This window comes from Triturus cristatus, chromosome 3_2, assembly GCF_964204655.1.
Source record: "Triturus cristatus chromosome 3_2, aTriCri1.1, whole genome shotgun sequence".
Classification (NCBI taxonomy): Eukaryota; Metazoa; Chordata; class Amphibia; order Caudata; family Salamandridae; genus Triturus; species Triturus cristatus.
Genome location: NC_140584.1, coordinates 851,558,541 through 851,584,700, shown reverse-complemented (window position 1 = coordinate 851,584,700; position 26,160 = coordinate 851,558,541). Strand labels below are relative to the sequence as shown.

Here is a 26,160-nt window from a genome sequence, read left to right as displayed (position 1 = left end):
GCGGAATCAGCCTTTTCGCCAAAAAGTTTTTGTCCGTCAAAAGGCAAATCTACCAAGGTGGCCTGAACATCCGTAGAAAAGCCAGAAGAACGAAGCCACGCTTGCCTCCTAGTGGCTATCGACGATCCCATTATCCTTGCTACGGAATCAGCCGTATCAAGCCCTGACTGAATTACCTGCCTTGCAGCAGCCTGAGTGTCAGTGACAACCTCCATAAAAGATGCCTTATCCCCTTCTGGCAACTTAGGGGCTAATTATTTCATAGAGTCCATAAGCGCATGAACGTAGCGCCCTAGTAAGCAGGTGGCATTAGTGGATTTAAGCGCTATGCTCCCTGAAGAAAAGGTCTTTTTAGCTGGCTGAGAAGCCTTTTTAGACTCCCTATCCGCAGGAGTCTGAAGGAAGGCTCCTGAAGCATGCTTCGAGCATGAAGCCTGCACCACCAGGCTTTCTGGAGAAGGGTGGGAAGATAGAAAACTTGGATCCCCAGGAGCCACCCTATATCTCCTTGCCACCTGTCTGGAGACCGCCGGCGAAGAGAGTGGCTTACGCCAGACGTCCATAACTGGCTCCAAGATAGCCTCATTAAAAGGCAACAAGGGTTCACTAGTCGAAGCTGGCAAATGTAGTACATCAGTCAGAAGGTTTGGTTTATACTCAGCAGAGGGCAACTGCAAGTCCAGCAACTCTGCGGCCTTCTTGAATACTAAATGAGAAGGAGCCAGTTCCTGCGGTTGAGAGGATCTAGTAAAAAAATGCTCCCACTCCGGAGTTGTATCAAGACCACTAGCCTCTTGAATCCCTTCAAAGTCGTCGGAAGATGTATCCACCTCACCTTCTTCCACCTCCTCCCTATAACGCTCCTCTTCCAAGACTCTCTGAGCCTCTCTCCTTGAGCGGATCCGAGGAACCGGCGCCGCCGTACGCGGAGTCGGTGGAACCGAACGTGGAGTCGGCGGTGTCGGAGTCGGCAGCGTCGGAGTCGCCGACGCGGAGCCGAGGGAGTCGGCAACGGCGTCGAGGAGGGCTCCGAAGAAGGCCGATCCAATCGAAGTCGAGATGGAGCCCCAGACGGCGCCAGAAACTGCCACGAAGGAGCCATCGGCAAAACGGGCATAAATGGGGCCTGAGCATAATGCTGCAGCACTCCCAAGGTGTATGCCATAGGACCTACGGGACCAGCAGTTGCGCCGGATGGGAAGGCAGCCCGTTGAAAAATCCCAGACATAGCATTTAGAAAATGCGTCGAATCCACACCCGGAGTCGGGAACTGTGGATAAGGGATTGATCCCGAATCCGGCTGAGGAGTACCTGGAACCGGAGCCGAAAAGTCCTCAACAGGAGCCACAGGATCAAACGGCTCTGGAGAAGGCTCCTTTTCCTGTTCTTGCTCGACCTCAGAAGCAGAAGACTCCACTGGCGCCGGAGACTGCGCCGCAGACTGCGCTGGAGACTGCGCCGGGGACCGCTTCGGCGAAGGTGATCTCTCTGGAGACTTCCTAGGAGATAGAGAAGGAGACACATCCTTACTTCGACGTCGAGGCGAAGTCGATCTCGAAGCCTTGCTCTTCGAAGACCGGCGCCGAGAGCTATGCTTTCTTTTCTTGTGGTGTTTCTTCGACTTCGTAGAATGCGAAGTCAACGACTCCGGCCTCGATCTCTCCTCCTTCCTACCTCTCTTCTCCTGCTTTGCCTTGGCCATGAAGAGCTTCGCCTCTCTCTCTACTTCAAGGCCTCGGGGTTCATCCTTCTGCAGCTGAACAGTTCTCCACGTCGTGGTCAGTAGAAAGGCACCACAAACAATCTTCATGGGGGTCTGTCATCGACATGTGGCCCCCACATTCCCTACAAGGTTTGAAACCGGACTTCCTAGTCGAAGACATGGTGAATTCACCAACTGTAACCCACTACAAGACAACAAAGTAGCAGGAGAGTGCTGGAAAACAGTTGCGCATCGACGGCGCGGAAAAAAGGGAACTGACGTCATCACGCCGACGTGGCTCTCTTATGGCTCCGGTGACGTCATACGGAGTCGCGAGCGGAGCCGATGCATTATGACGTCCACGTCGGCGTAGAGAGCTGGGGAAAAAAGTTCCGTGGAATGCTGGTGCAGGAGATATTCACAAGGTGAGGAATCCACTGGCAGATGTATCCATCAGAATTTAGTATTTAGGGGCACCCTGAACCTTCCTTCCTTAGATCCAGAATCCGAAAAAAGAAAGAAGATCAAGAAACAAGAAGACCTGCCGTGCAGCTGCTAACAAGAGGAAGACACCAACTGATTTGGCCCCAGCTCTACCAGCCTGTCAACCATCGAACCTGCTCCTGCTAAACCCCGGCGTCTCCGGTGGTCAACAACCTCAGAAACCCCGGAGCACCTGACTGCCTTGTGACTCTAAAAGACTGGGACTCCCACGAGCAGTGGTACTGCTCAAAGCAAGTAACAAGCCCCTGGCATCAGCCAGGAACCGCGACTCGTGCACACTCTGCACCCGCAAAGCCTGGCCTGTGCCGGACTGGACAAAGACCACGAGGACGCCCCCCCGGCGACTGTGACCCCGAATCCAGCACCCTAGGACCCACCTTGACGCTCCTGACGACGCCTGCAGCCTCAGAACCAGGGACCCCTCCAACCGCTACCAGCAGAGGGCAAGATTTCCCAATGCCAAAAGGCACCCCTGAACCCGGTGCCCTGCAGCCCCCTGTGCCCAACTCCTGGGTGCCTACCTATCCCCAAACTACCCAACTTACCTCTCGAAGTGGTGGTCGCACCTGAAGAATCTTCGTCCCCGAGCTTGCAGCCTTTGTTCGTCCTTGAGCTTCTCCATTGAAATCCATTTAGCGTCCGACGGCTCAAAAGCACCCTGCACCCAGCCGCCGACTGCCCCTGGCAGTGCAACCTCTACACCTATCTACTTCCCCACTTGCCCTGAGTAAGTGACCAGGAGCCCAGCTCCCACAGCCGGGTGGCCAGCGGGCCAGCAGCCACCCACCAAAGGCTCCCTGCCTCCCACAGGATACCATTGGGCCTAACTCACTCTGCACCCGGCTGCCCCTGTGCCGCTGAGGGTGTAACAACTGTACTTACCTGACCCTGGGAGACCCCAGAGTCTGTGCCCAGGACCTTAACTCTGCCAGACGAGTACTTACCCAAAAGCCGATAACTCATTTTCTTCCATAGGGTAACATTGACTTGTTTCACTTGGAAATTCTTCTAAGTGTCGAGTTTCAAAACTTTAAGATATTAATCTAAAATCAGCCGAATTACGAAAACGAATTTACTCACCTGTTATCAGGAAAGATCCCAGTGCTGGATCTTGGTGTCCAGCACTGACCCTGCAAAGTAATTACAACCGTACTTACCGCTAACTTGATTTTCCTCCATAGGATAACATTGCCTGGTTTTTGCAAGAAATTCTTCTGTTGATTTTGCAAACGTACAAATATTTGTTAAAAATAGCCTGTATAACAAAAACGCATTCTTTCAACTGTTGGCCTAGAGTTCAGTTCTTGAATGTGTGAGACCATTTGCTGACTGAGTGTGTACAACAAATGCTTAACACTGTCCTCTGATACTGCCTTACTGCTCGACCAAGCTACCACTTTAGAGAGTAAGGTTATATCTAACTTTAGCCTCTGCCAAACCTCTGGGGACTGTGGACTCTGTGCACACTGTACCTATTTGGGAACAGTATATACAGAGCCACTTTCTTACAGAGTGTGAGCGCTTGCAACTCACTTACTCTTCGTAGTGACGTGATCACCACTAAGTATGCCGTCTTTAGCGTGAGCATGTGCAGTGTAGCCTTGTGAATAGGTTCAAAGGGTGCCTTCATCAATTGAGTTAGCACTACGTTGAGGTTCCAGGCTGGTGCTGGCATCCTCTTTGGGGGGGGGGGCAATTCTCTTGGCCCCTTCCAAGAATCTCTTCACTACTTGAGAGGTGAAGAAACTTTTCCCAGTTTCTCCTCTTGTGTAGGTCACCACCGCAGTCAAGTGCACCCTCAGGGATGTGTAGGTTAATCCGCTTTGTAGCAGGTGCATTAGGTACTTTAATACTGTTGATTCCCTTGTGACCTTCCGTTGTAGTTTCTCCTTGATGCACCATTGGGAGTACCTCTTCCATTTTGCTATGTAGCACTTTCTTGTGGTATGCCTCATTACCTCCCTGAGTACTGCCATAGTACTTGCTGGTAGTTTTCGGTGCGCAAATTCTAGGTCTTAAGTAGCCATGCTGCTAGGCTGAGACCCTCTGGTTCTGGGTGAAGCACCCTTCTGTTCTGCATTGTTAACAGGTCCCTTCTTCTTGGGAACCTGTGTGCTGGTTCTTGTGCCATTTCCACTATCTTCGAGAACCAGGACTGTCTGGCCCACTGAGATGCTATCGTCTGTCCTCACTGTCAGAACTTGCTCCTTGAGGTAATGACGTGTTTCCTTCAGTATCGCCAATGTTCTCTTCCTGCTGGGGAACACTTTGGCCTGAATGGTGTCGATCTCTGCCCCTAAGAATATTTTGATCTGTTCTGGTTCTGTTGACGATTTCTCACAATGGATCGAGAAACCCAGTCTTGTCAGTGTTAATATGACCTGCTAGATGTGTAGTCTGCATTGGCCGTACGAACTTGCCTTTACGAGCCAGTCGTCGAGATAGGGGTATAGGTGTATCCCTTGCCTTCGTAGGTGTGCCGAGACAGCTGCTAGGCACCCTTGGTGCGGATTTGAGGCCGAATGCCAGTACTGTGAACTGCTAGTGGCTTTGATTGATCACAAACCTTAGCAGGCGCTTGTGTTTGATGGGGATGTGCAAGTATGCGTTCTTTAAATCTATAGTAGCCATGAAGTCCCCTTGTTGTATTTGTGGTATTGTGAGAAAGTGGCTCTGTATATACTGTTCCCTAATAGGTACAGGGTGTACAGAGTCCACAGTCCCCCAGAGGCTGATAGAGGTCAAAGTTAGGTATGACCTTACTCTCAAAAGTGGTAGCTTGGTCGAGCAGTAAGGCAGTACCAGAGGACAGTGTAAAGCATTTATTGTACACACTCAGTCAGCAAATGGTTTCACACACTCAATAACTGAACTCTAGGCCAATGGTTTATATATATAAAATATATGCTTGTTTTATTTTTAGAACCACAAAGGGGGTAAAAATATACTTTCTCAGAATGAGAGGTTGAAGATAAATACTTTAGTCTTAAGCAATAGATTTGTGTAAACAGTCACAGTGGGTTGCAATAAACAATCCTATTTCCTAAACATAACAATGCATTGAGCTCAATGGTAAATTCAGGTTATTTGTAATAAATTACTTTTCAGATTACTTTTGGAATTCCAGGTCTGGCTCCTAGATCCAGCCTTGGGTCAGTATTCAGAATCAAGTGATGAAAGTCGACTTAATAACTGTAATGATTTTTAAATAATATTTAGCTATTTCAAAAGTTAGCACTTAGAAAATATTTCAAAGAAAACATTCAATGGATCTCTATGGCAAGAAATTCAAATTGCAGGTAGAGTACTTTATCGTTACTTTAGTAATCCAGGACTGGGTACCTAGACCCAGGACTGGGGTCCTTATCAAAAACAGGTAAGTAATTTCGTTTGCAGAAATGGTACGATTTTAAAAGAATATTTTAAATTTGCAAAAATAGACACTTCGAAGAAATTTCACAGAAAAGCAGACAATGGTTTCCTATGGGAGAAAAATGAGTTAGAGGTAAGTATAGTTGTGAACACTTTTCAGGGTCAGGGCTGGGCACCAAGATCCAGCACTGGGAGTTCACCTACGAGCAGGTGAGTAAATTCGTTTTTGTCACTTGGCTGATTTTTGGTGAATATTTGCAGTTTTGAAAAGTTCACACTTAGAAGATTTTTGAAGAAAAAGCCAGTCAATCTTACCCTATGAGGAAAATGAAGTTAGCGGTTTAAGGGTAAGTACTCGACTGGCAGAGTTGAAATTCCGGGCATGGGCTCAGGGGTCCCCCAGTGTCAGGTAGGTACAGTTGGTTCACCCTCAGCGGTTTCAGGACGGCCGGATGCAGAGAGAGTTAGGCCCAATGTTATCCTATGAGGGATAGGGGGGCCTTGGTTGGTGGCTGCTGTCTGGCAAGCCACGCGGCTGTGGGAGCTGGGCTCCTGGTCACTTACTCAGGGCAAGTGGGGAAGTAGGTTAGTGTAGAGAGTGCACTGCCAGGGCCACTCGGGCGGCTGGGTGCAGGGTGCTTTTGAGCCTTCGGGCACTCAATGGAAATCAATGGGAATGTTCCGGTTTGGAAAAAGGCTGCAGGCTCGGGGACGAGGAGGTTTCAGGTGCCACCACCACTTCGAGAGGTAAGTTGGGTAGTTGTAGGTTAGGTGGGTACCCCGGGATTGGGCACAGGAGGCCGCAGGGCGCCGGGTGCAGGGGTGCCTTTTGACGTCGGGAATCTTACCCTCTGGTTGATCGCGGTTGGGGTGGCACTCGGTTCTGAGGCTGCAGGCTTCCTCCGGGATGTCGAGGGGGGGGTCCTTGGGTGCCGGACTCAGGGTCACAGTCGCCGTGGGGTCGTCCTCAGGGTCTTGGTCCACTCCGGCACTGGCCAGGCTTGGCTGGTGCAGAGTGTGTTGGGTCCGCGGTTCCGGGCTGCTGCCAGGGGTTAAAAATAGGTTTCTTGAGTAGAGCCTCTACTCATGGGAGTCCCCGGGGCTTAGAGCCAAAAGGTAGCCAGGTCCTCCGGGGTTGGTGAGGTTGCTGGCCACGAGAGATGCCGCGCTGGCGCAGGTTCGAGAGTCGACAGGCCGGTAGGGCTGGGGCCAAAGCAGTTGGTGTCTTCTTCTCTTTTTAGCAGTTGCAGGGCAGGTCCTTGTTCTTCTTGCTCTTCTTGTAGTTTTCTATCTGGAATCTGAGGAAGGAAGGTTCAGGGTGCCCCTAAATACTAGATTTAGGGGCGTTACAGGTAGGTGAAGGCCAGGGACCAATGGGTCCTTGTCCTGGGGTGGGTACACCCCCTATCCTGCCTCTCTCCTGTGGGAGGGGGGCAGTAGCCTAATCCTGATAGGGTAGGGCCTCCCATCTTCAAGATGGCGAGAGCCCGGAAATGTGCTTCACCTCGCCTCCCCCACCTGAGGGGTGGGGTGGGCAGGCTGGCACATCCCCTGTCCTTGTATGGGGTTTCCGGCCAAGCTTCCCGCCAGAGTGGGGGGTTGCAGTGGCCTGGGGAAACTCCAAATGGCGGCCTGCCTTTGAAGCTTCCCTTTGCTCATCCTGGGGGAGGAGATTTCTCACCTCACCCAGGATGTGCATTGTTGCAGGCCCGGGAGAGCAGGGGCTCTCCCACCCAGGGGTCCAGCAACGTGTCTGCTGTGTGGCAGCCTGGGCAGCCTCAGAGCAGACGTGGATTGTAAGTTAGCTGTAAGGGGGCATCTCTAAGATGCCCTCTGGGGTGCTTAGTACATTAAATCCTACACTGGCATCAGTGTGGGTTCAATGTGCTGAGAAGTTTGATACCAAACTTCCCAGGCTTCAGTGTTGCCAATATGGTGCTGTGGAGCTCGTGTTTGACAAGCTCTCAGCACCATGTACTCTTAAATGACAGCACTGCACTTACAGTGCCCAGGAATGGACCCGGGTACTGTAGGGGCACAGGGCTCCTGCTCCTGTGCCCACACCATAGGCGTAATGCACCCAGCCAGAGGGGTGGCTGACATATGCTTTGGCAGTGTAGGTGATGGGCATGGTACACAGTGATGTGTGCCATGTCGACTCTTTGTTTTGTCCTGCACCCAGACACTCAGCCTGCAAGGGCAGTGTGTGTGTAAGGGTACAGGGCCTCTGAGGGTGGCACAATGAGTGCTGCAGCCCTTAGAGGCCTTCCCTGGCCACAAGGCCCTGGGTACCTAGGGTACCATTTACTAGGGGCTGACATGTGGCTAGGGTTTGCCAATTTGGAGTTTGTGTGGTTTAAGGAAGGAACATAGGCCCTGGGCACCTGATTGGCAGGAACCCAGGGTACACTCAATCGAAGTACATTCAGCAATTTAGCAAAAAGTGGGGGCATACCATGCAAGAAAGATGGCACTTTCTCACAGGTATTACCTCTTGTAGGAAAGTCATCTTGAACCTTTGTGTTCTTATGAATTTGTTTAGGAACCGGAGATCCAGGATAGGTCTTAGTATCTCATCCACCTTTCGCACCAGGAAGTAAGTTGAGTAAACCCCTTTGTTCCTTTGTACCTTTGGTACCGCCTCCTTGCTGAGCAGTTCTTGTGCTTCTAGCTGCAAGAGCGAGAGTTCCTTTGTTGAGTGTGCCCTGTTTCTTGGTTTTCTGTTCGGAGGCTGTTTTTCTAACTCTATACAGTATCCGTATTGCATGATGTTTAGTATCCATTTGTCCGATGTGACCTTTCTCCATTCCTGGATGAAGTCTCTTATTCTTCCCCCTACCGGTGTTGAGTGTTCGGGGTACTGTTTGTCGTTGAACGTTTGGCTGCAGTTTCCCTTTATTTCCTTCCACCCACCCCGAGGTGTTGCTAGGGTGGGGGCATTTTCTTTGATGAAGTCACTTGGTTGAGGGCTGTTGTCCTCCTCTCCGTGTTTGTCCTCGTCCGTTTCCGCGCCCTCGAAAGGACTGTCCCCAGGGCTGGTACTGCCAGTTCTGTTGCTGCTGTCCCTGCTGTTGCTGGCCTTGGTTGTGGAGGAGTGTGGCTCAATGGTTAGAGCGGCAGACCCTGAAGCAGAGTTCTGGCCAGGGACCAGGGTTCGATTCACGCCTCGGCGGGGCTCGGGCTCAATTTCCTCGGACCGGTCTATTCTCGCCTCGGTGCCTATTCTAATCACGGGCCCCACGCTGCAACTCTGGGCAATAGCTTGCTTAGCCTCCACACCGGCCCCAACAGCGCTAAGGATGCCTGGCTTCACCCTGGGGGTGCCCAGGAGTGGACACTTCACAGGGAAAGCCAGGAGGGGTTCCACAGCGGTATGAGTATCAGCGCCAGGAAACCGCAAAGGCGACACCGCAAGGTGGTCGTCTGGTGACAGTGCGCTCTATAAGTACCTTGACATTTACATTTACATTTACATTCCCTTGGTAGCCTTGCTGGAACGTTTGGTGCGATGTGGAGGGCACGTTGCCTCCCCTACCGCCCGGTCTTGTCGTGGGTGTGCCCCTTCTCATTCCCCTGAACTGCAACGCCCAACTGGACCTTGCTGTTTCGTTGTCCTTCTTAAGCTGTGTTAACTTGTCGTCGACTGGCGTGCCAAACAGTTGCGCTCCATTAAAAGGTGTGTTTAGGATGTTGCTTTGCACCTCTGGCTTGAATCCCGAACCTCTGAGCCATGTGTGTCTTCTCTCAGTCACTACTATACTCATTAGCCTGCTTGATGTTTCTGCCGCATCCAATGCAGATTTTAGGCATGTATTTGCCATGCTTTTTCCCTCTTCGACCAGGTGAGTTGCTCTTTGCTGGTACTGTTCTGGTAGATGTTTTAGGAGCTGTCCTACTTTATCCCAGTGTTGGTAAGCGTGCCTGTTGATCGGGGCTTTGGAGTTAGCGATGCGCCAATCGATTGCCGCATTTCTCTCCACTTTTCTCCCTGTGAGATCCATCCTCCTACTCTCCTTGTCTGGAGGTGGTTCGGCATTAGTGGGTACATTGGCCCTCTTCCTAGCCGTTGCTGCAATAATTGAGTCGGCTGGCACTGAACCTTGGATGTATGCAGGGTCCTGTGAAGAATGTTTGTATTTCTTCTCAGTCCTAGGGGTCACAGCTTTGCATGTTTCAGGTTCCTTAAAGGCCGCTCTTCTTTGATCCAGCACACTAGTGATCATGGGCAGGAATTTGCTCCTAGTTTGTCGTGGCAGTAGAGTTTCCAGGAAGAAACATGATTTCGGCTTCTCTTCCTCCATTTTCACTCCATAAGTCAGTGCAGCCTTCTGCACGACCATGTTGCAGACCCCTATGTCGTCTGGCGGCGAGGGCCTCGAAGGGTACGTGTCTACTCCTTCTTCCGGCGATTCCTTGTCAAGACCTTGCCAATCCATGTCTTGCGCCTCCGAGGGTGTCTAGTACCGGTAGGATTGAAGGTCTTCGTCGCCTTCTACCTCAAAATAGTAGTCTTAGTCCCAGAGTTCCTCGACTGGTTCGGGAGTTTTCGGCGGTTCCGCGTCTTCGTCCTCTTTCGACCTAGACCGCGGTTTTCGGAGGGATGGTGTACTGGCTCATCTTCTCGTCGAAGTCCTTTTTCCGTTGAAGGATGCTCGCCATTTCAGCCGTGAGCCTCCTCTTCTTCCTCTCCATCTCGGCGGCATGTTCGGCGACTAGGGTTGGAGCGCTTCTCTTCGTGGCCGTCGACAACGCACTCTGCCCCTCTTTTCCAGGCGCCGAGGTGTCCTTTTCGAGGCGAACCTTCAATGAACTTTGTTTCTCGAGGGCTTCCGCCGATTGGGAGTCCTTTTTGAAGGATCCGCTTGGTTCGCTGTCCCTGGTAGCTGTTGCTTTCGTCGAGTGTTTCGACGGCAGAGCTCCCTTCGAGGACTTTGCTTCAATTCTGTGAGTGTCGCTCAGGGCTTTTGCTTCATCCATTCGAGTGTCGCCTGGGTGTTTAGGGGTTCACGACTCCCTTACCTCCTTCAACATCTTCTTATGGACCTCAACGACCATGCTGTCCTCTGGTCCTTCGGCGATGTTGTCCTCCTCTCCACTGGAGAGACCCAAGTCTCAGAGCGATGGAGGTGGACCCTGGCCCTGCATGTTGTGGTTCGCCCTTCTCTGCCTCTCCCTTACTCTGAGAGTCTTCGGTGTAAATGCCGAGCAGGCGTTGCAGTCTTCGCTGCTGTGGTCGAGCGGCAGGCAGTGGTTGCAGACTGGATGCTGACCCTTCTGGGCATACTTGTGGTGGCAATTGGTTCAAAACTTGAACAGTGTTTTGTCCATCCACGCGCTCAGGGTGCCCCCTGCGAGCACATCCTCGTCAAACATCGAGGTTTAGGTCGTAAAACTTCTCCCTAGTCGCTCCGGGTACCGGACATGTAGTCCGGTGTAGTTGAAAACTTGCTTCTTCATCAACTTCCTTCAAATTTCCTTGATTCCTCTTCCAAAACTCTGGAACTCTTCGGTAACAATCAAGACTCAATGGTGGAAAAAAGAATCTGAAGATGGCGACCACAGATTTTTGCTCAGGCTGGTGTCCATCATGTCTGCAGCTTTCTTCTCACAAAGCTCCATTCTTTTTATGTGTAGAGGTGTGTGGGAAAGTGCCCCTTTTGATATGGTTACCCCCCACTTTATGCCTGGAAAAAGATGTGATTTTGATTTTAAGTGCACAGGGTACCTGCCAAGCAGGTCCCCTGTGTCAGTGCACCTTCCCTAAAACTGTACCACGATTGGCACTTCAACACACTGTAGAAAGCTGGCTCTGTATATACTATACTAAGTGAGGTGTAGTGTGCACAGAGTCCACTGGAACCCCAAAGGTACGCAGAGGCAAAGTTAGATAGAACATTACTCTCGATTTGTGGTAGTGTGGTCGAGCAGTACGGCAGTATCAAAGGACAGTGTTAAGCATTTGTTGTACCCACTCAATCAGCAAATAATTTCACACACTCAAAGGACTGAACTTCAGACCAATTGGTTTTGTATAGAAATATTATTTTATTTATTTTATTTTCTAGACCCAAGCAAGCCTGGCACAGGTAAGTTGATAAATACTTTGCAGTAAATATACAGTTTGAAATGCAATTGTAAAAGTACTTTTTAAATGGTTACAGTTTGAATTACTGGTAATGCAATTCTGTGAAATGCTGTACATATACTTTGTTTCAACTTTACAATGAAAATTATAGGTAAGGTACTTTTACGTTACTTTTGAGATTATTTTTAGATAACGTTTTCTACTGAGTGTGATATGCCTTGATATCACACTGGGACATTTCCTAGAGAAAAGGTAAGTAAAATCAGGTTTGCACAATTGTTATTTTTCTGGTTTTCATACAAATCAACTCCACACTTAGAACTTTTTTCCAGAGAAAAACAGTCAATGGATTCCTATGGAGAGAATGAAGTTAACGGTTATGAGGTAAGTAATCTGTCTTTGGAGTTGAGCTTCTAGGGATAGAACAAGGGTTCCCCTAGGGTCAAGGATGCACTCTTGTTGCACCCTCAGCGGCACTAGGGTGGCCGGGTGCAGAATGGTGAGGCGCAATGTTATCCAATGAGGTTGTGGGAGCCAAGCTCCAGGTGTTAGGCTCAGGGCGAAGAGGGATCCAGTTTAGCACAAAAAGTGCACCCGTAGCATCGCAGGGGCGGCTGGGTGCAGGGTGCTGTTTTGGCGTTGGGTGCCCTGTTTTCAATGGGGATTTTCGTTTTTTGTTTTTAGCTGCAGCCTCGGTCCAGGAAGACTTCCGAGTGGAACCAACAGCTGGGCAGGTAAGTTGGAGGGCTCGGCGACGTAGGTGCATCTCGGGTTCCTTTCTCCAAGGGGCACGGAGGCTGGATGCAGGGGTGTCTTTTGAGGTCGGATTTCACCTTATCGTGCAGAGGCTGCAGGCGACGTCGGGGAGTCCAGGAGGGGTCAACCCACGGTGGACTCGGACTCTGGAGCGCTTGGGGACCTCGCTAGGAACGGTGGGCCACTTGAACTCAGGCTGTAGGCGACAGGTGCAGTGGTGGTTCCAGGCATCTGGTTTCTTTTTCCTCAGCAGGCTCAGAGTCTTTGTTTGGTGTTTCTTTTGAATAGAGCTGCTGTTCACAGGAAATATGGTCTTTGTTGAAGGCAGTCAGTCCTCCCCAGGGTTCTGGAGGTAGCTGGCTGCAGGACAAGATGATTTTTGGCGCAGAATCTCCGGAAACTGCAGACGGGCCTCTATGGCTGGGGCCAAGTTAGTTGTTCTCTGCAGTCTCCTTTGCTGGGCATCTTCTTTTGTTTTTTTTTCTTCTTATGTTGCGGGAATCTGCTTTCTTGGTTCAGGGCTGCCCCCTAAATACTGTATTTAGGGGGCGTTGTAGGGGTCTTGAGGTCAGTAGCCAATGGGTTACTGACATTAGGGTGACTACAGCCTTGGTGTGGTCACCCCACGTGGGGGAGTGAGCACAATCCCTAATCCTGATTAGGGAGTGCCTGCCATCTGCAACATGGCAAGCACTGAATAGAGGGCTTCACCTCGCCTCCCCCACCTAAAGGGTGGAGTTGGCAGAGGTGGGCACACATTCTGGCTGGCTAGTTTTTCCCGCCTAACTTCCCGCCGAAAAGGAGGGGAGACAGGAAGGGGGCCTGCTCCTGTTAGCAGGAGAGGCTGGGGGTCGCATTACAAAGGCTGCCAGGCCTTTGAAGCTTCCCTGCCAAAGATGGCTCTTCCTGGCCTGGGGGAGGTGTGAACACCTCCGCCCAGGAAAGGCTTTGTTTCTGGGCTCAAGGAGCGAAGGCTCCCACCCTAGGGGTCCAGAAACATGTCTCGTGGTGGCAGGCTGGTGTGTACCAGTCAGGGAACCCACCAGAGGCTGGTCGTTTTTCAGGGGGCATCTCTAAGATGCCCTCTTTGTGCATTTTTCATTAAATCCTACACTGGCATCAGTGTGGGTTTAACGTGCGGAGAAGTTTGATACCAAACTTCTCCGTTTTCAGTGTAGCCATTACGGTGCGGTGGAGGGTGAGGGTGTGTTTGTATATATATATATATATATCCCGACCTTTTACCACCTCCCAAAGATACACAAAGACAATATGAATCCCCCAGGCAGACCAATAGTCTCATCGTTAGGGGCCCTGACAGAGAACCTATCAAGATATGTGGACTATTTTTTGGCCCCATTAGTATCACAGCTAACATCGTACACTCGCGATACTAAAGATTTTTTAAGCCAGATACAGGGGATCATTTGGGAATCAGACTTTGTGTTGATAACTTTGGACATATCAAGCTTATATACAAGCATAAGACATACGGATGGAGTAACAGCGGTGAAATACTTTTTGAAAGGACGGTCACTCAAATTTTTGGATCATAATGAAATGATCATTGAGTTTATACTATTCTGTCTGAACAATAATATCTTCTTATTTCAGGAACAAAGGTACAGGCAGATACAAGGGACTGCGATGGGCACCTGCTTCGCCCCCAGCTACGCGAATTTATTCGTGGGCTGGTGGGAGAAGCAGGTGGCCTGGGCAGAGACCAGTGAAGAGGGAGTTGATAATGTAATCTGTTGGAGAAGGTACATAGACGACCTCTTCATTATTTGGAGAGGGTCAAGAGAGTCAGCAGAGAAGTACGTTTCCTCATTAAACACCAATGAACTAAACCTTAGATTCACTGGGGAAATAAGTACCAAGGAAGTGTCATTTCTAGACCTGCGAGTATTCGTGGAGGACAGCACATTACACACTGCACTCTATAGAAAGAAAACCGCAGGGAATTCTATACTACACAGAAAGAGCAGTCACCCCGCAAGTTTGATCCGAAGTATCCCCTATGGGGAATTACTTCGAATCAAACGGAATAGCTCTCGGGAGGAGGACTATAAGATGGCGGCAACAGAAAGCCTTAAACGCTTTAGAGCTAGAGGGTATCCTACGGATATTCTAAGAAGGGCGGAGAGTAAGGTAGCCCTAAAGACCAGGTCCGAGCTCTTGTTTCAGGAGAAGGTACGAACAAACACCACAGATGTTGAGAACAGGTTTCGCATGATCACCAGCTACTCTAATGCGGCACCGGATATCAGGCGCATTCTACAGAGTAACTGGAAAATTCTAAGATCTGACACGATCATTGGCAGGGATCTACCAATGAAACCAAGTATTAGTTTCAGTAGAGCTAGATCTCTGAAAGACGAGCTAGTGGAGAGCCACTTGGAAACTAAGAAACCCGATACAGGCTTACAGCGATTACATGGCTCCTTTCCCTGTGGCAAATGTAGAGCTTGTGCCACAAGCAAACGAGTCACAACTTACGAAATTGCAAATGAATCAAGACAGCGCAAGATAAATACATTTATGACATGCAGCACCCCATACGTTGTCTACTGTTTGACATGTCCATGCAGCCTGAGATATATCGGGAGCACAATAAATCCTGTGAAAATGAGAATCTTAGAACACCAAAGGGCAATAACTAGTGTAGACACCAACTATCCGGTCGCACGACATTTTGCAAAGATTCACAATAGTAATAGATCTCTCTTGCAATTTTTCTGTCTCGATCATGTCCCGAAGAACATCAGGGGAGGTGACAGAGAGAGGAGTCTGAGGAGACTGGAATCCCGCTACATTATTGACCTACAAACGAAACATCCAGGTGGTCTTAATAGCGGGGAAGAACTAGCAGTCCATTTGTGAGAGAAATAGAAATTAGTAACCCACACTCTGTGTAATCATGCATGCAATTTTGGACGGTAATAGATCTGGTTATAATTCAAAATACATCCCCAGATTGGAACCACTATAGTATGCCCATACAGGGCAGTATGTTGACACGAGATGATTAGGAATCATATGTGACACACACATGACAGACAAATCACTAGCATTACATGTAAATAAACTTTTCTACAGAGCAGTTGGAGGTTGTAAGCCTGCCCATCCAGGGCGTGAATGATTCCAGATAGCGCGAGTCCATATAGGATTAAATTATGTTGTGAATGAATGAATTGAATTCAGACGCGATCACTCACGACCTATGAAGGCATTTATTTATCAACGGTGGTTCCTCATTATGAATTGGTTTGACTAATTGTTATGTCAGGCGGGAGAATAGGTAACTGTGGAGAATAGCGCGATCCCATACAGAACAAATTGATGCTGTAAAAGAATAATTATTGCACGCGCGAACACTTGCCACCCGCAAATGTATTTATTTATTTATCAATGTTGGTTCCGCATTATGAATTAATCTTACCAGACTATGACTTTAGGCTGTATTATGAATTGTTATAACATATGTGAATATCAACGTATTACAAGATGGCGCTCAAAGTCGAGCAACAGTCCTTCGTCCATTGCATGAAATTGATTTGAATTTAAGCTGTCACGGCAACGGCGGTCGTCGACACTGACGAAGGCTGACGCCGAAACGCGTTTGTTATTATTTGTCCCGTGAATAAACCGTAACAAGTTTATACCCAACGTGAGTGCTGGTCTGAATTTACTTGACAGTAAGGAGCTTGATATTTAGCGGTTTGCCACCGCTGGACCGGGCACCCGCTCACGAGTGCAGCAGCAGGCAAGACCACGGAGCATCGATATATATATATATATATATATATATATATATTCACTGAAAAAACCATAGGTTTCACACATGTTATAGTTAGCTGGACATTTTACTGATAAAAAAACCAATGAAATTCCCCCGTTATAGTTACTGTAGGCAACTATAACTCACGCGACCGCAATCCTCTGCTGATGCTAATACTGTATTTAGACACTTATTTGCCCATATCTTCTTCCATTAAATTTTAGCTATACATATATTACAAATATTTTTTTTTCATAAAGACACATATGTCATCAGCAGAGGATTACGGTTGCGTGAGTTATAGTTGCCTACAGTAACTATAACGGGGGAATTTCATTGGTTTTTTATCAGTAAAATGTCCAGCTAACTATAACATGTGTGAAACCTATGGTTTTTTCAGTGAATTAGCAAGGTTTTTTTAAATGCTATTTCCTAACTATAACGTGTGTGAAACCTATGGTTTTTTCAGTGAATTTGTACGGTTTTTTAAATGCTAAGTTACTTTACGCCATTTGTGGCGTGCGCGCCCACTTAACGCAGTTCGTTCCGTGCACGGTTTTTATCAACTTTAATAAGCCCTGTACATTTGGTGGCCTTCGGCCACCAAAAGCACAGGGGGTGAGGTCAATGTGGATAGTGTTTTTTTTATTTCGATTTTATAATTTCATGTTGCCAAAATTACGTTTTTTTTCTCTATTAATAAGCCCTGCACATTTGGTGGCCTGCGGCCACCAAAAGCACAGGGGGTGGGGTAAGTGTGGATAGTGTTTTTTTTATTTTTATTTTTTTACCGTAAGCGTACGGTAAGCTTACGGTAAGCGTACGGTAAGCGTACGGTAAGCGTACCCCGCGAAATTGCCGAAAAAAAAATAAAACCGTTTTTGCTCTTGGGGGATGTTTGGGGACTCCCTCAACATGACTATGTGGGAGGGAGTTGTCAAAACAGCCCCGTAACATGTTTTTGGCCATCATGTTTGATAAACAACACTCAGTGCGAGAGACAAAATGGCGGACGCCGCTTCCTGGTTTCGGCCGATTCGAATGTTTACTAAGATCTAAGAGCCAATCAGAATCGCGCTCGCGCACGCCACCGTAAGCTTACGGTAAGCGTACGGTAAGCGTACGGTAAGCGTACCGTAAGCGGGCTCAGATATATATATTGATTTAAAGGCTATTTTCTCAGAATCTACTGAACAGATTTACACCAAACCTACAAAAGGCACTTCCTTGACCTAGGGACTACCTCTCTGCCAAATTTCTAGTAATTCTGTTCAGCCGTTCGGGCTGTAGCTCGTTCTAAAGGTCCTATGGAAAAATGCATGGGAAAAACGCGTTTTGGGACCCCCCTTTTATCTCAGCCCCCGCTTGACGAATCCCCCCAAGACTTTCAGGGTAGGAGCGGAGCGGAGCGCCCCACCTATTTTGAGAAATTCGCGAGGATTCGTCGACCGGCGCCAAAGTTATTCAAAATAGAATGTTGAGGTTTTCCTATGGAAACGTGGTCCTAACTATAACTACCTACTGGCGACCGCCAGTAGGTAATATATATATATATTACCTACTGGCGACCGCCAGTAGGTAATATATATATATATATATATATATATATATGTAGCCACTAAGGGTGGCACAATAAGTGCTGCAGCCCTTAGAGGTCATCCCTGGTCACAGTGCCCTGGGTACCTGTGGTACCATTTACCAGGGGCAGACCTATAGCCAGAGATGCCAATTGGATTCGTTTTGGGGAAAGAACACAGGCCCTGGGAACCTGATTGTCAGGGACCCAGGGCACATCAAGTCAAAGTGCATCAGTAGTCCGGCAAAAAGTGTGTGCGGGGGGGGGGGGTGTTACTGCAACAGAAACCCACTTTCCTACACCCGCCCCCCCTTTAAGTCCCTAGTAAATGGTACCCTGGAGCATAGGGCACTGGAACTGAAGAGGGTGCCCTTAGGACCCCTAACCTAGGCCAAGCAAACTGCCACTGCAGCATGCATGCCTTGGTGCAGACAAAAACAACAGAATTGACATGGCACACTACTTGTGTACCATGAACAGCAGCACTGCCCATGGTATAGGTAAGTCACCCCCTCTAGCAGGCCTTATAAGCCCTAAGGAAGTGTGCACTATATCTCAGGTGTGGGCATATTTGCATGAGCAGAAATGCACCTACAATATCTAACCCTATACTTGCCAGTGTAAGATTTATTACAACATGTACACAGAGGGCACCTCAGAGGGGGCCCCTGGCAACCTACCAACCCTGGCTTTAGGCAGGCTGCCACCACCAGAAATGCTTCTGGACCCGTGGGTCAAGAGCCCCTGCTCTCTGATGCCAGAAACAAAGCACATCCTGGGCGGAGTGGACACCCCTCCACTCCCCAGGATGAGCGCAGTGCTCGAGAAGGGAGCTTAAAAGGACTAGCCGCCTTTGTAATGCAACCACAGCCTCTGCAGCTAGAAGCAGATAGCAGCCCCCTGTTCAAACCGCTACTTTTGGTGAAGAACCAGAGGGAAAACCAAGATAGAAGAGGAGGTGTGCCCCCCCTTCACCAATTCCATTCCACAGGTGCTGGAGGCAAAGTTAAGAACATTTTGCAGCGTCCACCATCTTAAAGATGGTGGGATTCATCCAATAAGGCAGGGCTAGGGCTATGCCTCCACCCCCACCGAAAGGTTGCCTTTTAGTGGGTGTAGGTTTCAAAAAGGGGAGTGATTCTGTTTAGGGTTGAAGAGGCTGTAACCAAATATACAATTTATCTAGAAAATGCCTCTCGGACCATAGATCATCAAGCGTTTGTAATCGGAGGACTCCTACTATTACCTACGAAACTGTTCAATTAATGAACTGAGGTTACTTCTGTGGTTCTTATAACATCATACTGGTGTTTTTCCTAAATCAAGAGATAAATTATCCCCAGCACACGTAAACAGTCATTTAAGCTAGTAAGATTGCACGTACTCAGGGATATAGGAGGATCGACGTCGAAAAAGAAACACACCATAACGGATGCAGGAATCCCGATTTCGGGGACACATTTGGATCCCTTGGTCTTTCCCTTAAACAGTAGTGGGACGTCGCTAGGAACAGAACCCCCTTTTGTGGGTTGGAATTATCACCACAAAACAAATCACTGTCAAGAAAGACATAGCCTTGACAAAGTCGTGGGAGATTGCCCATTAGCGACGAACCACGTGTCGGCTGTCGGAAGAACTTACTAATAATAACAAAGCTTGCATACCTAGATGATAATTTCCTGAGTGGCGCCATCATTCCTATACCCAACCACTAACTTACAATTGTCATTTTTCCTAAATCAAAGTCTAAGACAAGGAAAGATTGTATCCATTTTTACTTATATACTTTGTAGATCAACTGTATGAAACGTTTTGTCTTTAAAACAAATATTGAAAATAACACAGCAACAGATTTGCATAAACAACAAAACTTCTAATGCATTGTTGGAATTGTAGCCCAAGCAATAGATAAGTTAAACAGTTTGGTCTGTTACTTTCAACAAAACGGTGCACAAGGGGACTAATTAGCACATTCTCAACATAAAACATTCTGGTCGGAGAGGCATTTGCTAGATAAATATTTGTGGGTGTAGACACCCCAGATAAGAAACCCATTGGTCCCTACCTGTTACTCCCTTGTAACGCCCCTAAATCTAGTATTTAGGTGGCTCCCCAGATGCTGAAACCAGAATCCTGACCACCTAAGAAGAGCCGAACACTACAGTGTTGCACCAGCAGAGAAGACTGCAGATAACAAATGACTTGGCACCAGCCCTAGCGGCCTGTCTGCAGCCCTCGATGGTCATGCGCCAAAAGACTACCTGTCCTGCAGCCCAGCAACCTCCAAAGCCTTGGGATGACTGACTACCTTCTACAAAGATTAAGATCTACCATGGACAGCAGACCTATCCAGAACAAACCAACTTTAAAGAAAAGGAACTAAGCCCTGAGGAAACCCAGAACCGCCTCCGGACCCACCTCTGCACCAGACGCTGTGGCCAGAGTCCAAGTGGCCCACCGTTCCTGCAAAGGTTCCCCAGCACTTCTGAGCAATAGTCTACTGTGGGTTAACCCCTGCCTGACTCTACAGCAACGCCTGCAGCCTGAATATGAAGACGTCCCCTGACCGCAACCTGTCCAGTAAGCTGTTCCCGAAGCCAAAGGACACCCCTGCAGCAAAAGTGCCTGGGCCTTGGGGAGCTTGACCAACGGTGTGCCTACGTCCCTTAGCATCAGAACTTACTTGGGCAGCTGTGGGTTTTCCTTGTGCAACCTCCTGGCCAGCGCCTTTAGCCTCTTTCCAACACCGATCTCCCCCACTGAATTGCATGGGGCACCAGACGCTGTGTTGACACACTGCACCTGGCTGCCCTGAGCCGCAATGGGTGTAAATTTGGTCCTGGTTTGTGGCCCCTTTTTAAAATGTAAAGTATTTATCCTGAAAAACATACCTACCTTTATACGCATTTCTTGGTCTTAAAATAAATCTTGATAGAAGCTTATTCGAAAATTGGTGTGGATCTCCTTTTTGAGTCATGTGTCCTTTATTGTTCACTGTGTGCAAAACAAATGTCTTACACTCCTCTGTGTTATGCCTAAGGCTGCTCGCCCACACTACCACAAATAGAGCACTTTGGATTTACATTGAGCCCTGAACACTTCTCAGGGAATCTCATGACTGTATGCACGATATAACAACTTAGTGGTATACCATTTACAGAGCCAGCTTCCTACAAGGTGGCTTCAGGTGCTTTTGGATGCATTTCTAGCTCATTGCCACCTTTGTGGAAGTACTTGGAGAAGCACTTGTCACTGAATCACTCCCAGAGGAGGGAACTCATCACTTAGAAAGAGGGTAATTTCTTTTCCTTTGCATAGAGGGCCAATCTCCTCGCTCTGTCCATTAGAAATTTTTAAGGAAACGTTCTACACATATAACAGCATGAAGGCTTTGGCGCTCGATAAAGGCAATAAATACAATGCTCGTGTGGGCTATCAGTGTACAATTTCTTCACACTGCAGAAAGAGCAGGATTTGTATAGAGATTGCTTCTCTGTCAGCCATGGCCAATGTTTGTAGGAAGGTGGGTAGTAGTTGCTGTTCCCCCACCACTTTTTGCCTGGTATTTGATGCACCTTTGACTGAAGTGTACTGGGTTCCTGATAACCAGGTACCCAGCAACAATATGTACAAAAATTTACAATTATTCCCCAAATTTGCCAAACCTTTAGCACCCGCCTTATGTCTTGAGTAAACAGAACCCTGGTACCTAGAACCTGAGGTACTAAAGAGGGTTCAGAAGTAGCCATCTTTGTGATGGCATATTTCGGGATTCTGGGACAGGGAATGCCTGCCTTTCACAGTAAGTGGTCATATTGGGGGTGCAGTGACACCAAGGATCAGTAGCCAATTGGCTACTACCCTACACTTCTCTAACGCCCCAAAATTCAGTATTTAGGGGAGCCCCGTAGCAGACAACCAGATCCTGATGACCTAAGAAGAGAGAGTACACAGATAGGAAGCTGGCTATGTATATACTATACCAAAACGAGGTACCCCAAAGGTAGGCAGAGGTAAAAGTAGATAGCACCTTACTCTCGATTTCTGGTAGTGTGGGCGGGCAGTAAGGCTGTATCAGAGGGTAGTGTTAAGCATTTGTGGTACACACTCATTACTCCTCTAAGGCGCCCTCTGGGTGCATGCATTATTAAATCCAACACCGAAATCAGTGTGGGTTTATTAATACGAGAAGTTTGATACCAAACACCTATTTTCAGTGAAGCCATCATGTCGTTGGGGAACTCATTTTCACCAGTGTCAAGCACATGCTTTTAAAATGGTTTTCCTGATCGAGTGCACTAGCAGTAACGTAACTGCCCAGCACAGGGCCATATCTGCTCTTGCAGACATGTCCTCACATGTAGTTTAGTGCACCCTAAATGGGCTGTAAGACATTCTGTACTGGTGACTTACCTATACTGCTGCAGTGTCCGCAGGCTGTGTGCAATTTTGTGTTTTTTCTTTTGTCTGCACCAAGAAACGCATCCTGCAATGGCAGTCTGTATGCGTTTGGTGATGGGTCCTTTAGGGTGGCACAATTGGTGTTGCAGCCCTTAAAGACCCTCTTTAGCCTTCTTGCCCAAGGTACCACGTGTACCATTTACTATGGACTTGCAGGGAGAGCTAAAGGTATTGCCAATTGGGGAAACACTTGTATAGTTTTGGGAAAGATATATTGGCACTGGGGACCTAAAAATCAGGAACCTAGGGCACTTCCAGTTAAAATCACATCAGGCAAAAGGTAGGGGTGATCTTGTCAAAAAAGGGCACTTTCCTACACAGGTGTGTTTCTCTCTTTAAGAGCACTTCTAAACTAGAATCAACCAATATGCTTAAATTCACTGAATGGTTCACTCACACTTTCATATTCTCATGGATGAAAATAAGATTTTTTTTTTTTTTTTTTAAAGATTTATTGTGCATAAAAAGGGTTACAAACACGGGCCTACAACCACCAGGGCCGGCCGCTAGTAGTCGAAGTGTTCCAGCATATCAGTAAACAATGACTGGCCCACAGGGGCTCCGCACTATCACAGTAGATCAGACTGCACATAAGGGAGATCAGAATACGCACTTTTAGTATAAATAACAACAAAGAAGAAAGATACAAAAATACAACAAACAAGGCGAAACGACTTATGAAGGGCGGCGAACACCAGCCGGGGGAGTCAACACCCAACCACCCGAGGGCGGTCAATAAAAGAAGACCTGAGAGGGAGGGGGGGGCCACGAGAGAACCAAATCTGTACTCCAAAGTATGAGATACACAAGGAACCCTCAAGGATCAGGGGGACGAGGCAACCCCGGACGTATCCACCAAAGGGGGAGCACAGATAGACCCACGATACGCGTTCCACTGCCCCCAAATTCTACCCCAAGCCCCCGGTTTACCACGAGCCACATACACCGTTTTCTCCCTGAACATGCACCAGTCCATGTTCTCCTTCCAGACGGACACTGTGGGAGGCCGCTGGGAACCCCAAAGCTGTGCAATATCTCTCTTTGCAATCATGTTCCCCAAGGCCGCCCACCGAGCCTGAGCCGCATTGCAGTCATTGGGCTCCCATACATTCAGCACACAACGACGCACCTACGGCAGCAGAGCGACCCCGGTGACTCGTCTCATAATATCATGCACCCGGCGCCAGTATTCCGCCACCTCGCGGCATTCCCATAGGATATGGAGAAAGGTAGCACTGAGCCCGCAGCCACGCTTACAGAGTCCGTCGTCTGAAAACCCCATCGAGACCAGGCGGGGGCCCGTCACATATACACGATGGAGAATCTTAAGCTGGACCAGGCGGAGACGGGCCGGGATGGCCATCTCCTTAGGGGATGACAGTGCAGTCTGCCAGTCCTCATCGTCCAGCTCCACCCCATCTCCCGTCCATGCCTCCCGAAGACGCACCAAGAGGTCAGCCCGATTGTTTATCAGTTTTTTGTAAATCAGGGAGAAAGTACTGTCGGGGATGTGACCATCGAGTATGCGGTCCTCGAGAGGCGAAGAAGAAGGGACCGTGGTCCCCTCCCCAAAGACCGAAAGCAGGGCGTGCCGAACCTGTGCATAACGGAAGAACTCTGTCACTAAGCTCATACTCGCGCTGAAGCGCCGCGAAGGATTTAACCGCACCTTTAACCCACAGGTCCCCCACTCTGCTGATGCCGATCGTATCCCAGCGCTCGAAGCCTTTCGTTGTCCAGAGGCTTCCCAAGCGGTCTGAGGATGAAAATAGGATTTGTGTGATAGTTCAGAAACGGCATTACCAGAACTTTGGGCTGATATCGTAGTTTCATGCCTAAATACATGATAATATAAGAAAGGTAGCATACTGGTAGGGTCCTTCGAGTTCGGTTGCTGAAGTAAGTAATGTGATGAGAGTACGAAACTAAGCAATACACAAGCAAAGAGCTACTAAATCAGAGTCCTGTATGAAAGTGTTCTTTTAACCACAAAAACAGCAAGAGGATGCAAAAGAAAACTGATAAATACTCCATCCAGTTTTTTAAAGAAAGAATTCCATCCATACATTACCAGCATTTGTGACTAGGTCAGGGATGTAGGACTGGATGGGGAAATCTGGTAAAAGGAGTTAAATGTTTGTGTGAAGGCCACAAAAGGATATTCAATCTCACCTTTTTGCCCTTTTTGGTGGGAGTTATGTTGATTTTAGCCCTCTCCTGGAAGGTCTGACGCAGCACCTGTCTCACCAGAGGCTCCCGAGCGATCTGTAGAGCTACCATGTAACGGGCTCCCTCTAGTACGATCTCCGGAGTTGGGAACTGACTACAAACAAAGATTGCTGTGTTAATGACAGAGACTAGGCAGCACATTGCAAAACGTATGACTCCAGAACTGAATCACAACGGGACAAACAGCTTGCGATAAGAGTTTGCTTTTCATACACACTGAATTGGTGTGTATGTATTGGCTGACAAACTGGTCTTGGAAAATTAATTACACCCATCATATTTCATTTGTAATTCAATTTAGTAGAGATGATCCACCATTTTCATTTTGCACAAACCTCTTGAAAACTCTCCACAAGGGTTTTTCTCTATCCCTTCATTCAAGTGGAGAAGTGTGGCTCAATGGTTAGAGCGGCAGACCCTGATGCAGAGATCTGGCCCGGGACCAGGGTTCAATTCCTGCCTCGGTGGGTCTTGGGCTCAATTTCCTTGGACCTGATAATTCTCGCCTCGGTGCCTACTCCAATCATGGGTCCCACTCTGCAACTCTGGGCAATAGCTTGCTTAATCTCCACAACGGCCCCAACAGCGCTGGGGATGCCTGGCTTCACCTCTGGGGTGCCCAGTAGTGGACATTTCACAGGGAAAGCCAGGAAGGGTTCCACAGCGGTATGAGTACAAGCGCCAGGATGCCCCGTTGCTGGGGCAACAGTGCGCTATACAAGTACAAAATTTCATTTCAACAGCACCATGTCACCAACTTGAAGTGAAGCCCTGACTTACAGCACAGTTTCAATGCAGTACCATCCTGGAAAGAAAACCCTCCAACCTTAAAATCCTCTGATTTAGAAAAGAGTTGTGGACCCCAAGAAGACATCTATACCTTTGCTTCCACAAGTTTATGCAATGGACAGCAGCACCCACCTGCACACATAATCCTTTGCTAATTCCAGGGGCTCTGCTGGGAACTGCTCAGTCTCATGCCTCTGGTAACTGTCGCGAAGATTTTCTCCAAACTGCTCAGGTGTTAGACCAAACTTTTTAGTGAGGCCATCTGTTTGTGAAGGACACAAAAGTAAAAACCACATGGTAAGGAAGGAACCCATGGCACTACATGGTACACAAGTAAAAACACAACTGCTAATATCACAAACTACAAAACTGCCTTGGAGGGCAGGGAAAAAGAAATGAAAATTAGCATACACTCAAGAGCTGAAAATTGAAATAGTTTGTGATTCTGCTAATAATACCACACTACATATTTGACTGCAGGGGGCAGTAAAGGAGATATGTTGAGTACTGTGCAAAAGGATGCAAACTAACTTAATATTCTGCATTATGAGTTCCCTCAGGATGTCGATTCAGAGAATGAGCTCATGACCAAACAAATCAACCTAAACATCCGAAGGTCAATTTAGGGGGGGTAGATGGACTGAAGTAATAGCTTTTGCTCTGCATAAAATATTAGATGCCAAAGAAACAGTTTGGGGACTTACCAAGTCCGGCTGCTTGACAGATGGAATACATGTCCCGACGAGAAGCCTGCTTCAGTTCTGGTCCCTTCTGCTCCTCATCCTCTGGCTCGTCCACTTCTTCACCTTTGGAATAAAATAACATTCAGAAAATGGTCAGCGTAAGCTAAAATGCAAATGGAGTAAACAACAAAACATCCTGCAGATCTAAGGGCTCAGTACGGA

General features: G+C 48.2%; 1 protein-coding gene across 1 annotated transcript in view; it reads right to left on the bottom strand.

Annotated features, from left to right (window-relative positions):
• Positions 1–26,160, bottom strand: part of SUPT6H (SPT6 homolog, histone chaperone and transcription elongation factor) — a 1,106,805-nt gene that overhangs the window by 674,303 nt on the left and 406,342 nt on the right. The window contains exons 13-15 of the mRNA XM_085649126.1: positions 25,960–26,061; positions 25,388–25,517; positions 24,410–24,560 (exon numbers count right to left, since the gene is read on the bottom strand). Of these exons, the coding sequence (XP_085505252.1) occupies positions 24,410–24,560; positions 25,388–25,517; positions 25,960–26,061 (383 nt within the window). The remainder of the gene's footprint in view (positions 1–24,409; positions 24,561–25,387; positions 25,518–25,959; positions 26,062–26,160) is intronic.